Here is a 14,946-nt window from a genome sequence, read left to right on the forward strand (position 1 = left end):
GGAGTCAATGCTCACAAATACCAAAGAAAACTTCAAGTGGTCTCCCCATTCGCACAATGAAAGAAAAAAATAAAACTAGTAAAGAATAATGTTTTATATATACACTACAGGTCAAAAGTTTTACACCACCTCAGTTTTTCCAGTCTTTTTTAAAATTTAATCAGTTAAAATGAAACAAATGACCTAAAATGATGAAAAGGTAAACAGTAACCTGCCAGAGGTTTAAATGTGAAGTTTAGAAAACTGAAAAAAAGACATTTCAGAATATCACAAATGGGCAAACTACTAGGTTGTAACGTTCAGATGTAGGTTGTCCCCACCTATTTATGGTATGTTACCTGCTTTCTCCTTTTCACCTGGAGGCTATGCAGCCGAAATGTTGCGTCTTGAACTTTTTGATTTTGCTTTTCAGTGTGGAAATAATCTTTAATGGTTTTTCCTTTGCAGATATCCTGACTCAACCCTACACTAACTCTTTTATAAAATATGTATTCACTAGGGGGCTCTGCCCCCTGCTCACTTCTCTCGCCAACCCCCGGGCAGGTGCCACGCGCTAGCCACTATGGGGAAGTGGATGTCCAATTTAAACAGATTGTTATTTTCATGGAAATTGTCATGTGTGCATAAGAGACCTAAATATTTTACATTACAGTGAGTAATTAACCATAATAAAAAAATAGTTAAACATAATAAATTCAAAGAAAATTATGTTTCATGTTGCGTTAGAGGTATTCGTTGCTTTATACGTTTTCATTCTGTCTGGCTTTGAAATTAACACTCAAATACTTTTCAAACTTACACTTTTACTATAAAACTTCAGTTAAAACAATATTTGGAATTAACTTTTCGTCAATATTGCATTGAATTTTAATTCCATGTTTAGAGTTACATCATGACAATGTAACGTATAACTGCCTGTAAGTGAATTTCGTTTCTTTCTCTCTAATAAATAAACCGACTTTTTCGAACATGTGTCCCTGTGATTTGTTAATTGTCATAGCAAAAGTTATTCTAACGGGAAACTGTAAACGTTTTAATACAAACGGCATATCAAGATCTCCTTTGGTGTCTCATGTTAAGATGTACTACATTACCTTTTCTTGTCGCCTGTTAAAATGTATATGTTTGAATTGTTCAACCAATTTTCAATACAACTAATCTCGCCTTACTGCATAGCTCATCACTCAGACATAAATCACACAATAACATTACGATGCGTCCTTCTTTCAACAGTAATTCGGCCGGTGGAAGACCAGACAGTGTTAACGGTTGTAGATATTCTTCGTGATATTGTAAGTTGATGTTTTCATCTTCCGCACCATCACCACCAACTGTTTCAGCAGAGTCTATTGATACGCATTTAACCAATATGCTGCGTAACCGATGGAAAATATTCCTGTTAATTTGTTTGACTTCATCGTTTCTCTGTGCTAGGATTGCCCGCGTACTCATTTCTTCTGTTGATAACCCTTCAGGATGAAATTCTTCAATAAGATTTGCACATAATATGTCTTCTTTAATTGGGAACTTAAAGTGAGGAAAACGTAAAAATGTACAGTATAAGAGCTGACAGAGCAGGAACTGTGATGACAAAATCATTCACACGAGTGAGAGGACAGCAAGTGTGGGCTGTTAACCGGAAATGGTTGGAGGAGGACGGGACTTGAAAAAAAGCTCTTGCCAATAGTCTGGTCTCAAGATGTATTTTTTATAATAGAAAGATATGTATGTTTTTATAGGGTCATTATTGTCACACGCACACAATGGACAATGGAAACGGTGGATCTCTTGGATGTGTCAATTTTAACACATATTATGTCGCCACTCTCCACGTATTGTATATGTTATTTGTATATTTTTCTCTATGGGACTAATCATAAGAAGGCATGTCTAATGCTGTCAAGACCTGCAAACTTGACAAAAGAGCAGACGGTGTTACTTTTGTGTTGCGCTTGTAAATTCTTCCATTTTTGTGTCAATTTCCTTCGATAAACCCATAAAGATACTGTATGTTGTTAGGTTGATGAGTGCCTCAAAATGTCCTTAGTTCTTTGAGCTCTACTTTGAATTGCACTCCACTCCAGGGTGAGTTCCTGGTTTGTTCTCACAGATGCTGAGCAATACCAGGGCAGCTTCAGCAATTAATTAGTGAATAATAAAAGCATATGGATGGGTTACAAATCAGTAAACTACAACTCAAGTGCCTTCTCATGCCCGAGGTCCATACAATGGCGGCACATTCCAAACACACATGGAAATAATTAAGTAACATCGTTACATGAGACTCGGGCAAATGAGAAAGACGATGTTTGTAGTCTTATGAAATGTGCATAGCAGATGAGCGTGTTGGTGGGTTAGTGTAATGTGAGCTGCACATCAAACGGTGGCTACTGTCAGGTATTTACGCTATGCAGCTTCTAAAGCTGGCAGTGGATTAAAATGCTGCTTTATCCGATACAGTAATTTAAGCTCCTGTCCCCTGCTGTGGGAGCAAAACTAAAAGAAAAATGATGCATAAATATCAGTACATTTGTGAAAGCGCACACTCAGTGTGAAGCCCTGGGTTACAATGTGTTTCACTGTCCACCCTCGACTCTGCAAACCTTCCATTCCTGATTCATTCTCACCGATGCCCACCAAGCTGTCAGCCGACAGCAGAAAACTCAGAAGGTCCTCAAAGGGCAGCCTGTCACTTCTGAGCATAACAAGAGCTTTGATGTTCTCTAGCATGGCATTACCATCCGCCAAGTCCTGAGGGACCTGCGGATTCTCAGATGAAAGGAGACTCATCTCAGTGTCAATGTCAGAACCTTTGTTTGTCTCATTTATTCAAGTTCTGTCGCTTTTTCCTACTAATTCCAAACTTTAATTAAAAAAATGATAAAAGTCAGCGGTACTATACAATGTGCAAGAAGAAAAAAATCCCTTAACATTGGTAAGTCCGTAGCAAGTCAGCTCTCCAAACTGACTTGAATTTTAGGCTCTTAACAATCCTTTCACAAGTTTGCTCCTACTAGGAAAAATCCACGACAGTATTCATGTTGTTTGTAACTTCTGCAATCAGGGACCACAAAGGCACCCAGCGGCTCCTCCAGATCAATGCCAACTATCAGTCTGTTACTCTAACCTGCCTTCCTTACTGCCAACACACTTCCTAACACTTGGAAATCCCTTCAGGTTTTTGGTCTCGACTCGCCCATATTCATGACATACCGTTCTGACTCGTCTCAATGTCTGGTCATGCAAGTTGTGAAGCTTTTTGGGGTTTCCTGATATTTTTGGTCACCTAGACTAAAAAAAAAAAAGTCGTCATTTTAAGGACGAGACTGGAGCATATTTTCTGTAGGAAATGAAACGCTTATGATAAAAGGTACGCAACAGACATCCTTAGCAGGAACGATAAGAAGGACTTGAATTTGTGCACGTCAAACCACGCCAGGGGTTCACTCCCTAATGGGACACGAGGGTGGAAAGTCGCTCCTTTTTGTTATAAAACTTGGAAAAAAATGGCAGTCGGTAATACAGGCATGTGGAGTGTCATTTTATTCAATTCTGAGGTTGATGACCATGAAAATGATCACATTTTTGATATTTGATTCTTTGTCGGAGGTCCTCACCCCCTAAAAGTCACTCCCAGAAGGTTAAAAATGACAAGTTTCAAACAATATCATGTGGGGTATCATTTTAGACTATTTCTGGTCACTGATTATGAATACAGTGTTATTTTGGATTTTTGACCCTATGGACCTCTCTACCAGATGGCCAAAAATTACACATTTCTATTACAGTCGAGAACATTTAGACTAGGGCACAGTGGCGCAGTGGTAGCTCTGCTGCCTTGCAGTTAGGAGACTCGGGTTCGCTTCCCGGGTCCTCCCTGCGTGGAGTTTGCATGTTCTCCCTGTGTCTGCGTGGGTTTCCTCCAGGCACTCCGGTTTCCTCCCACACTCCAAAGACATGCAGGTTAGGTGGATTGGCGATTCTAAATTGGCCCTAGTGTGTGCTTGGTGTGTTTGTGTGTGTCCTGTGGTGGGTTGGCACCCTGCCCAGGATTGGTTCCTGCCTTGTGCCCTGTGTTGGCTGGGATTGGCTCCAGCAGACCCCCGTGACCCTGTATTCAGATTCAGCGGGTTAGAAAATGGATGGATTGATGAACATTTAGACTTTACACATTTAACTGGAAGCACACATTTAAACATTTCAAATATGTGATGCCGCTATTCTCGTTTATTCTGTACACCTACCTCATGAAGTATATCATCACATTTCGTATCAATACCCCGAATGAGTTCGGTTTGCACTAATTCAGGCTTTTGTTCGTTTTTTTAAAATGATTTGTTGTCAGGTGGTTATCAAAACTTGCCTTATCTGTACTTGCCCTCCATATGTGTTGTTAAGAATTCACAATTAGTATCATTACAGCCACTGTTACATGATTTGTGTTAAAGCATAAACAGATCTGGGGGCATCCAAGGCCCGACACCGATAACAAAAGAGGTCTACCATGATACACATATTTTAGGAGTGAAAATCTAGCATTAAGAGTGAAGTGTTTATTAATGGAAAATGGAAGAGGAAAAACAAGCAGCAAGGCTGTGTTGAGGTTAGCATTACTGTTAAACTCGGCTCTGTACTTGTAATATTTTTATTTTACTAGAGGATGCACAAACCAGTGTGTTTCTTTGTGCTGGTCCCAAGCTTGGATAACTGGGGAGGATTACGTCAGGAAGTGCATCTGGTGTAAAATTTTGCCAAATCCACATGCGGACAGATGATCCGCTGTGGCAACGCCTAACGGGAGCAGCCAGAAGAAGAAGATGATATTGTATTAAGGAGTATTTGTTTTGTTCTGAATATTGTGTTGTATTAAACCCCTATTTTTTGAACACTCACTGCACACCCAACTTACCTGGAAAGGAGTCTCTCTTTGAATTGCCTTTCCCAAGGTTTCTTCCACTGTTTTTCCCTACTAGGTTTTATTTTTTTGGGGAGTTTTTCTTATTGTCTTAGAGAGTCAAGGCTGGGGGGGCAGTCAAGAGGCAGGGCCTGTTCACCTCACTGTGTGATTTGGGCTATACGAAAAAGAATTGCATTGTACTGTATTGTATCAATGGGATGTGGCAAAACAACGTAACATTTGCTGCCATATACAAACGGGTCAGAAATGTCTAACAAAGTCCTAAAAATCCTGTTTTCATGTGGAAAGGCAGGTCTTTGCAGGAGCCACCAAGACCACCTGCGTCCTTAATGGAAGGGACCTGCCTGAGGCATTGCACTGTGTGTGGAGCCTGACGAGGTAAGCGAGTTTCAGTCTTCTGCATTGTCATTAGCAGCTTCTTCTAACAGAGACGGCTTGTTATTGCTCATATAGTATACAAAACTCTCTGCACTTAGTCTATGGACCCTAAATCTTTGCAGACATCAAGATTTAATGTTTAGTAATTTCCATTATTTTCTCAGATGAGACAGAAAGCATGCATTGTATTTAAATGATAATTTCTATCTATTAAGGGGCTGAGATGCAGATCAAAATACAGAATTAGCCACCTGCTGATATGCGGTGCTCATTAGATGAGTGCTTATCTCGTAAACACCGATTCAGAGAAAAGAGGTCATCTCAAAACTCTAATCACGCTTTAAAAACTGCAGCCTTTTATAATCTAGCGCAGGGGTCTCCAGCTCCCATCCTGGAGGGCTACCGTGGCTGCAGGTTTTCATTCTAACCCATTTCTTAATTAGTGACCAGTTTTTACTGTTAGTTGACTTCTCCCTTCATTTTAATTGATTTTTTTTTTTTAAAGATTTAGTCCTCTTGAATTGCTTCCTTTTTTTCCCATAAATGGCACCCAAACAAAAATGAGATGTGAAGTGAGTGAGCTGACAGATGACCCGCTAAGTTGGGGTCTCAAACTCCAAGCAGTTTCTTAATTAGAAACCGATTCTCATTGTTAATTAAACCCGCTATTTAATTCCCTGGCTTGTTGGTGGTCTCACTCTGTCACAGCAGACATTTCCAAAACTGTTAATTTTCTTTTTCCTAAGACCACAGTCAGAATGTTTTGTAGACCTGAGCAGATCAGCATCACTGAGACCTTCATCCTTCTTTATTTTCAGATATTGTATAATGGACACTCATTAGCTGGTTATGTGTCGGCTCATTAATGTTGGGCTGCTAATTAAGGAAAAAGAAACAAGTTAGGGGTCTGAGTGTTAAATAGCAAGTCAATTAAAATGACAGCAAAAGAAGTTAATCAGCAGCAAACACTGGTCACTAATTTAGTGAAGGGTTAGAATGAAAACCTGCAGCCATGCTGAAGATCCCTGATCTGCTGTAGCTTGTGACAATATTGACTACTGCACTCCATTACATAAGCTTGACAAATTTATCTCAGAATTTTCTTATTTAAATTATTTTCAGTTATCAAAATATTTACATTTCATGTTATAGTCTAATGATAAAACTACTTTCCTCTGTTCTACGTTTATGCTGTGTGTGTTATGTGCCAGACCTGTTTTATCTTCTCTGTAAATGCTGCCATTAGCAGATACCACTTTGATATTTTTATTTATACACTGCGGACACTCATTTTTCACTGTTTTTTTGCTGTAACTGAACACGTCTTCTTCTACATAATAAAGATCGTGGCAAGCTTTGCACAATTGGCCCTATCAAGATCAAGATGTCCAAAATTAATTTTTGATTTGATGGTTCTAACACTGATGATGATGATGATAATAAAGTAGGCCTGGACTCACCATTATTCAAAATAAAATACATACTCAGGTGACCAAAAGAAGCAGAGCAGCACAGACTCTTTAATAAAGCAGGAGAAAAATGAGTATTAAAAATAAGTTATAGGTAGGCAATCGTATTAGTTTTAAATCTTTTCATTCATGTATGCTGAAATTATGTATATTTTCAAGGTTAAAAAGCAATAGAATCGGAGGTGTTTTGTTTCATACAAATAAAGATATTTCTTCATTTTTAAAGAATAGCCCACCGACATTGATTTCAGTAGAAAGAGGACATTCGTTTGACGGCTTTCTTTTGTAGTTCATACAAATGTAGGGCTTGATAGCCTCTGAGGCCGAGGCAGTCCTCACTCAGTGCAGACCTACATTGTCTTTGGTTTGTCTTTATATCATTTTTCTTCATGTTCATAAAGATGTTTAGAAACGCAATATTATAGTTTAGGTGGGTTTGCTCATTTTTGTTTAATGGGGAACCGAAGAACAGCTTTTTGAATATTTTTGTTATTTTCTCAATCTTGTTTCATTGTTTTACTGTACACTCTAAATGGTAGACATTTTCAAAGATGCTTTGTCTTTTTAATGGAATGTGCAATGTAAGTTTACTTTTCTCTTCTTCAGGCCCCACTTTTTCATTTTGCCTAATAAAGATATTTGGAATAGAAATTAATTGGATCTCTCAGAAAAAACAACTTCAGACGTGTTTGTTCAGGCAGCCATTTAACTGACCCCTGACATTCTGCCCCTTCTCTCAGTTCACCCACACTGTGCGGTTGCTTGGGATGACTGATTTGCATTTGTATCACAAATTCTGCTATTTGTATTTTATTGTAGTTTACTGCCCGTTATTCTATTCTAGAAATTCTGTCAAGTGTATTAAAAATGGAAAAACACACCATATAAATACAATATATTATTATTACTTTAGTTGATTGAAATGGTCCTTACGAAAAGGAACATAACAGTAAGTAGAACTACCCCCTTCTGAAAAGTACATGCACAAAGATTATACCGTGATACACCGTAACAGTGTTTAATTACATCATGATATAACTGATGACATGAATTGAAGACCGGACTCTTAACCAATGAGTGACAGGGAGAGGCAGATAAAAACAAATCAGTTTCAGGTGGAGTATTCCTTTAATCAATCTAGGTTTCTTTTGCTGAATGTGCCCGAGACTCCAGTTTTTCATCCGCTCTGGACCTACTCTGTCCCTCTGCCCACACATTCACCCCTTTAAGACTGGCCCCTTCGTCTAGGTTCTGAAACCCATGCATTATATGAGAAATGCATCAGCACTCACCTGCCACTGAATTTGGTCTGGGCATCAGGTACAGAGGGATAGACTGCACAGAATGGGAAGAGATCGTCTCCAGGTTGCGATCGGGAATTTTGTTCAAACTATACGTGGAGGCTGTCATGTTCTCATCCACTCGGTACAAGCATGAATCCATCCCAGATTTCTGTGACTGCCAGGGCTTGATGTTCCCCCGTGATCCCTCACCATATTTGTTGCGCTCCACATTTTCAGAGTAGCTTGTGAGGGTGGCTGCAGCAAAACAAAAACATAATCGAATGGGGAAAGAAAAATTTAATTCAAAGGTTAAAAAAAAATAAAAAGATCAGGATGAAAAACAATTTCACAGCAGTGCTCTGTTACACCTCATCTCCAAAGGGAGACATCATAAAGGACAATAAAACCTAACATTTCAGTGTAGAAGAGCTTGACCAACCTTTCTCAACAGAGTGTAATTACAGCCCACAATACCTATAAGGTCAGTCATGTGACACGCCAACATCACACACTGCCCACAACGTCAGTCACGAAACTCCCACTGAATGCCTGGTTGCACTGTGGTTAGAGTTAGGGGAACTGGAAGGGTTTTGTAGCTCATGTTGTGGGTGTTTCAAGATCCCTATTGTGGGCTACAGTTAGACCCTTCTCATCTTTCTGGCCAAGGTGGAGTGTTATAGCATAAACACCTTTGTTCTTGCTTGCTACTTACCAATGATACCACTGTCACGACTCTCCAGTGTTGAGGTGGGGCTGGTGACAGTCCCATAAGCGCAGTCTTTGGCTACGGAGTTATTTGATGCGACAGGCGGCAGGGTGGAACAGGGGCTGCTTGCTGGAGGGGAGGCGGTGCTGCTGGTCAGAGTGGAGCAGGGGCTAATCCGTTGGATTACAGCCGAACTCTGTTTAAGAAAAAGAAGAAGACAGACATGAAACACAGAATACTGCAGGAGCCTTTGACTGGTGACGTACCACCGGAGGTCACCGACAGCAAATGTTGACCTAAATTTTCAGTACCCCTTTTACACTGTGCTGCAACATGCTGACAAAATAAGATGCACTAAGCTACCTCTGCTGGCCATTTTACCCAGTGCAGCATTAGGTGTGGGCTTTCACGAGTCACAGGAGGTTCTGCTCGAGCTTTATAACACACTGGTGAGGCCTCATCTGGAGTTCTGTGGGCAGTTTGGGTCTCCAGGCTACAAAAAGGACATAACAGCACAAGAGAAGGTCCAGAGAAGAGCGACGAGGCTGATTCAGGGACTACAGGGGTTGAATTATGAGGAAAAATGAAAGGAGCTGAGCCTTAAGGAGATGAAGAGGAGACCTGACTGAAGTGTTTAAAATGATGAAGGGAATTAGTGCAGTGGATTGAGACAGTGACTTTAAAATGAGTTCATCAAGAACACGGGGACACAGTTGGAAACTTGTTAAGGGGAAACTTCACACAAACATTAGGAAGCTTTTCTTGACACAAAGAACGATAGACACTTGGAATAAGAGACCAAGTAGTGTGGTGAACAGTAAGACTTTAGGGACTTTCAAAACTCAACTTAGAATTAAGTGGACGGGACTGGCGAGCTTTGTTGGGTTGAATGGCCTGTTCTCGACCAGATTGTTCTAATGTTTATGAAAAATAGCAAATATACAGAGCATCCGGAAAGTATTCACAGCACATCACTTTTTCCACAATGTCTTATGTTACATACAGCCTTATTCCAAAATGGATTAAATTCATTTTTTTCCTCAGACTTCTACACACAACACCCCATAATGACATGAAAAATGTTTACTTGAGATTTTTGCTAATTTATTAAAAATAAAAAAATTGAGAAAGCACATGTACATAAGTATTCACAGCCTTTGCCATGAAGCTCCAAATTGAGCTCAGGTGCATCCTGTTTCCCCTGATCATCCTTGAGATGTTTCTGCAGCTTAATTGGAGTCCACCTGTGGTAAATTCAGTTGATGTGACATGATTTGGAAAGGCACACACCTGTCTATAGAAGGTCCCACAGTTGACAGTTCATGTCAGAGCACAAACCAAGCATGAAGTCAAAGGAGTTGTCTGTAGACCTCCAAGACAGGATTGTCTCGAGGCACAAATCTGGGGAAGGTTACAGAAAAAGTTCTGCTGCTTTGAAGGTCCCAATGAGCACAGTGGCCTCCATCATCCGTAAGTGGAAGAAGTTCGAAACCACCAGGACTCTTCCTAGAGCTGGCCGGCCATCTAAACTGAGCGATCGGGGGAGAAGGGCCTTAGTCAGGGAGGTGACCAAGAACCTGATGGTCACTCTGTCAGAGCTCCAGAGGTCCTCTGTGGAGAGAGGAGAACCTTCCAGAAGGACAACCATCTCTGCAGCAATCCACCAATCAGGCCTGTATGGTAGAGGCCAGACGGAAGCCACTCCTTAGTAAAAGGCACATGGCAGCCAGCCTGGAGTTTTCAAAGGCACCTGAAGGACTCTCAGACCATGAGAAACAAAATTCTCTGGTCTGATGAGACAAAGATTGAACTCTTTGGTGTGAATGCCAGGCGTCACGTTTGGAGGAAACCAGGCACCACTCATCACCAGGCCAATACCATCCCTACAGTGAAGCATGGACCGCTTCCCATCCAACCTGATGGAGCTTGAGAGGTGCTGCAAAGAGGAATGGGCGAAACTGGCCAAGGATAGGTGTGCCAAGCTTGTGGCATCATATTCAAAAAGACTTGAGGCTGGAATTGCTGCCAAAGGTGCCTCGACAAAGTATTGAGCACAGGCTGTAAATACTTACTGTATGTACATGTGATTTCTCAGTTTTTTTATTTTTAATAAATTTGCAAAAACCTCAAGTAAACTTTTTCACGTTGTCATTATGGGGTGTTGTGTGTAGAATTCTGAGGAAAAAAATTAATTTAATCCATTTTGGAATAAGGCTGTAACATAACAATGTGGAAAAAGTGATGTGCTGTGAATACTTTCCGGATGCACTGTACATGTGGCAAATGTCGAACAGGGAAAACTAGTGCCTGAGAAGCTCAGTTAAATCACTGGGAGAAGTGGCGCTCCAACTAACATCCTTGTGGTTCACGGAGACCTCGGTCCTCTTCATTATAGCCTTGTTTATAAGGTCCTTACTGTCACATGAACAGAGTACTGTGAAATTCTACCTTGAAGACGTTACTTAAAATGTTACCACTCTCCAGCACTATGATTATGGAGTGTGGCTACCTTACCTCAAAACCTGTGTTCGCCATACCTGAAAAATCTTGAGAACACATTTGTCATAACTAGTGTTGATTGGTAAAATCTGCCAAAGCGTTTTTGCAGCAAATATGCCGTTTGGTGCTAGCTGGTGACCTTGTTCGCAGAATATTTTCCTGATAATTTGCCACACTGCTGGCTTTTTTCCCCAGCACCCTGTGATGCTTTGTGAGGCCAGTATGACATCACAGAGCTGTAGCAGCCAATGTTGGATGGGAGAGCCCACAGCTTACAGTATGTAAAGCTGATGTTAGTACTGGGCTAAAAAACGTGCGACTACGTTTAAACGCAAGATGTGCAAGCAGAAGGAAACTGTACGTGTGTCCGTGCCCTAAAGGTAGTGTCGTTTTGTATGGACCTGTATGTGACCTGTATGTAGTATGTGAGCCTACCCCTTTAATAATATTGCCCAGAGTGCCATGCAGTTGAAGCAAACATGAAATAGTGAAGAACCCACATGCTTTAGTGTTGTGCTTGTTTAGTAGCAGCTACACTGAGTGAGCAAAAGGAAAAACTGGATTTTTGGCTTGAGAGAGGTGAGTGTCTGCTATCGAATCTGGGGATTAAGACTTAATTGTGCCGTTAAAATGTAATACTTCAGGGGCTCGCACTGCTGCTTCACAAGCTGAATTCACATTTTTAGCCACAATAATCAGTCCAGTATCGTTGGCAGACACCTCCCTGCCCATTCAGGGGTCCTTAGAAGATCACTGCACCATTATAATCCACCCAAAAACCTCCTTCCCCATTGACTTCAATGCATTTCACCAAGTTCAGCCAAGTTCCCAAGCACTTCTGCAATATTGTCAAAATCGAGGAAAATCAAATTCAGCAGGGTTTGCTCATCACCTACCAGCAACACATTATATACTAAATATGCTAATGCATTCTATTAGGGTTGTCACAATACCAAAATTTCAAACTTTGATTCGATACTAAGAAAACCTTTGAAATTCATTTTTGATATCCAAAACAATACATAAAGAAACTCAATAGGCAAAGTGTTTAAAGAAAGTTCCAACAATGATGGATGGATTAAAAGCCAGAAGTCTGTATGACCATCATCATCAAGTGACTCCGTGAGAACCCTAACTACAAAGAGGACTATTTCATTTTTGTTAGGTTGAATGCCCAGAGGGGACTGACCGGTCCCGTGGCCTGACACCCCTGCAGATTTTATTTTTTTTCTCCAGCCATCTGGAGTTTTTTTCTGTTTTTTCTGTCCACCCTGGCCATCGGACCTTACCGCTTTTCTATGTTAACTAACGTTGTCTTATTTTAATTTCTGATTTTGTCTTTTATTTTTCTTTTCTTCAGTGTTTAAAGCACTTTGAGCTACTTTTTGTATGAAAATGTGCTATAGAAATAAACGTTGTTGTTGTTACACTGATGAAAATCAATAATAGAAATGCGAGTCATTTAAGCACAGGAATAATTAACTACAGTACATTTCCTAAATGCACATTACAGCCCATCCCAAAACTACAATTCACAACAACCTACAGTCACAATCTTATAAAGGCACATTTGAAGTTTGAGCCGATTTCTCCACCAGTATGAGTAAACTGCAACAAAACAGGTCCATCAAAGTAAAAACAAATAAATGAATCTTCAAGTCACAATCATTGCTGTGCTGAGCAGCGCTTTTTGTGGTACAACTGAAAGGATGTAAAGGAATACGCCACACTGCTGCATTAACGTGAAGCGGCCACCACAGTCAGCCAAATCAACCTTCACTTTAGTTACTTGGATGACCAGGACCACTGTTCATGCCACTGAGCACTGACAAGTTATAGCGCCTTACCTTACATTACATAGTAAACTTGGTATTTTAAAATTGCACTAATAAAATAAAAGAAAGTAACTTGCTACGGCAACATACTTCACAGAAAGGGTTTAAAAGTCAAGGGAGTGACAAAGCCCAAGTGCTAAAGCGTGCTGCCCCAGTGCAGAATGAAACGTAAAAATAGATGCAGACCCCTTCTTAATGAACTAAATATTTAACCAAGTACAAAAAACATTTTACCTTAAGAAAACCAACAAACATCACATCTCTACGTTAAATGTCTACAGACTTATAATGATTCATGTTTAAGAAACGGGGATGCTACTCCAGCCATGCCCATTGGTAGCCTATGAAGGCTCAGTAGTCAAACGCCAGAATGAACCCAAAGTGCATTTGTAATGTTGACTGTAGAATTGATACCATGCAAAATGAGAAATTAAATCATTTAAAAAATGTTATTGTTGATATTTTTGACAAACACTCCATTTTATTACTTCTGCCCCTTCAGTAAAGGCACTAAGAAGATGACTAACTGCTTCAGAAGTAATCAACAGGTGTCTGAATTCAAGTTCACCCTTGAGGTGGTATCTTCTCCTCGGACTGGGCATACTGGGACCTCAACACAAGATCTCAAATAAAGACTGGAAAAGCAGAGGAGCCGACTGAATGAGGTTCAACTTGGGACTGCATAATAATGGTAACCTGCAGCAGGTAAGAAAGATTTTATCTAAAAATGCTGGTACTAAGGATTCACATTACTTTTTGAGAATATTAAAACAACTTGGACGAGAACAGGCCATTCAGCTCAACCAAGGTTGCCAGTCTTCTCCACCTAATTGTTCTAAAATAACATCGATTCGAGTTTTGAAGGACCCAATAGTCCTACTGTCCACCACACTGTGGTTCTCAGTGTGAAGTAAAACTTCCTAATGTTTGTGTGAAGTTTCACCTGAACAAGTTTCCAACTTTGTCTCCATATTCTTGATGAACTCATTTTAAAGTCACCGTCTCGATCCACTGCACTAATTCCCTTCATCATTTTAAACACTTCATTTAGGTCTCCTCTTAATCTCCTTAAGGCTCAGCTCTTTTAATCTTCCCTCATCACTCATCTCGTGTAGCCGTGGAGTCAGCCTTGTCACTCTTCTCTGGACCTTCTCTTGTGCTGTGATGTCCTTTTTGTAGCCTGGAGACCCAAACTGTACACAGGACTCCAGATGAGGCCTCACCAGTGTGTTATAAAGCTTGAGCAGAACCTCCTGTGACTTGTAGTGCACATGTCAAGGCGCTATATAACCTGACATTCTCTTAACCTTCCCAATATGATAGTAGCCCAGTTGTGACACCCAGACCTTCAGCTTAGCAATCCTGACTGCATTTCTGTAATTCACTTAAGTCAAAGACGGTCATTTGTAGATTCTGCTCCGGCCCTAAGATGCACCTAAGTAAGGTTCCCAGTGGTTCAGACAAAGATTGTGTGACGTCTTCACATTTTATTTCCAACAACAGCCCATGTCATTAATGGCCACACTTTGCTTGTGCCATACAACAAGGATAAACCCAAGTGAGAATGGCAAGGCCTGCAGTAACAAAGTTTAAAGCCCAGCGGCCATCCATGAGTCTTTCCTTCTGCTTTTGCCCATCCTAGACACAGGATGACTATCTATCTGTCTATAATGCCAAGAGTGCAGCGAGATGCTATCCATCCTAATGGAAACTCTGGAATTAATATCATTTACATGACAGCTAAAATGGTCATCCATTTGTGGTTTCAAAATGGAATTATACACATCTGCTGTCATTCAGACTGCTCACTTTTAAAAGATGGTGGTGACTGCAGGAAAGAAAACTGGTTCACTTTAGG

The 14,946-nt window shown here is 40.5% G+C and overlaps 1 protein-coding gene across 8 annotated transcripts in view; it reads right to left on the bottom strand.

The window, feature by feature from the left end:
- LOC120517328 (protein TANC2) overlaps positions 1 to 14,946 on the bottom strand; it is a 434,594-nt gene that overhangs the window by 61,985 nt on the left and 357,663 nt on the right. For all 8 annotated transcript variants that reach the window (XM_039739552.1, XM_039739550.1, XM_039739549.1 and 5 more), the window contains 2 exons: positions 8,761 to 8,950; positions 8,058 to 8,303 (listed from right to left, as the gene is read on the bottom strand). In XM_039739552.1, coding sequence (XP_039595486.1) covers positions 8,058 to 8,303; positions 8,761 to 8,950 — 436 coding nt within the window. The remainder of the gene's footprint in view (positions 1 to 8,057; positions 8,304 to 8,760; positions 8,951 to 14,946) is intronic.

The sequence above is a fragment of the Polypterus senegalus genome, chromosome 17 (assembly GCF_016835505.1).
Source record: "Polypterus senegalus isolate Bchr_013 chromosome 17, ASM1683550v1, whole genome shotgun sequence".
NCBI lineage: Eukaryota > Metazoa > Chordata > Cladistia > Polypteriformes > Polypteridae > Polypterus > Polypterus senegalus.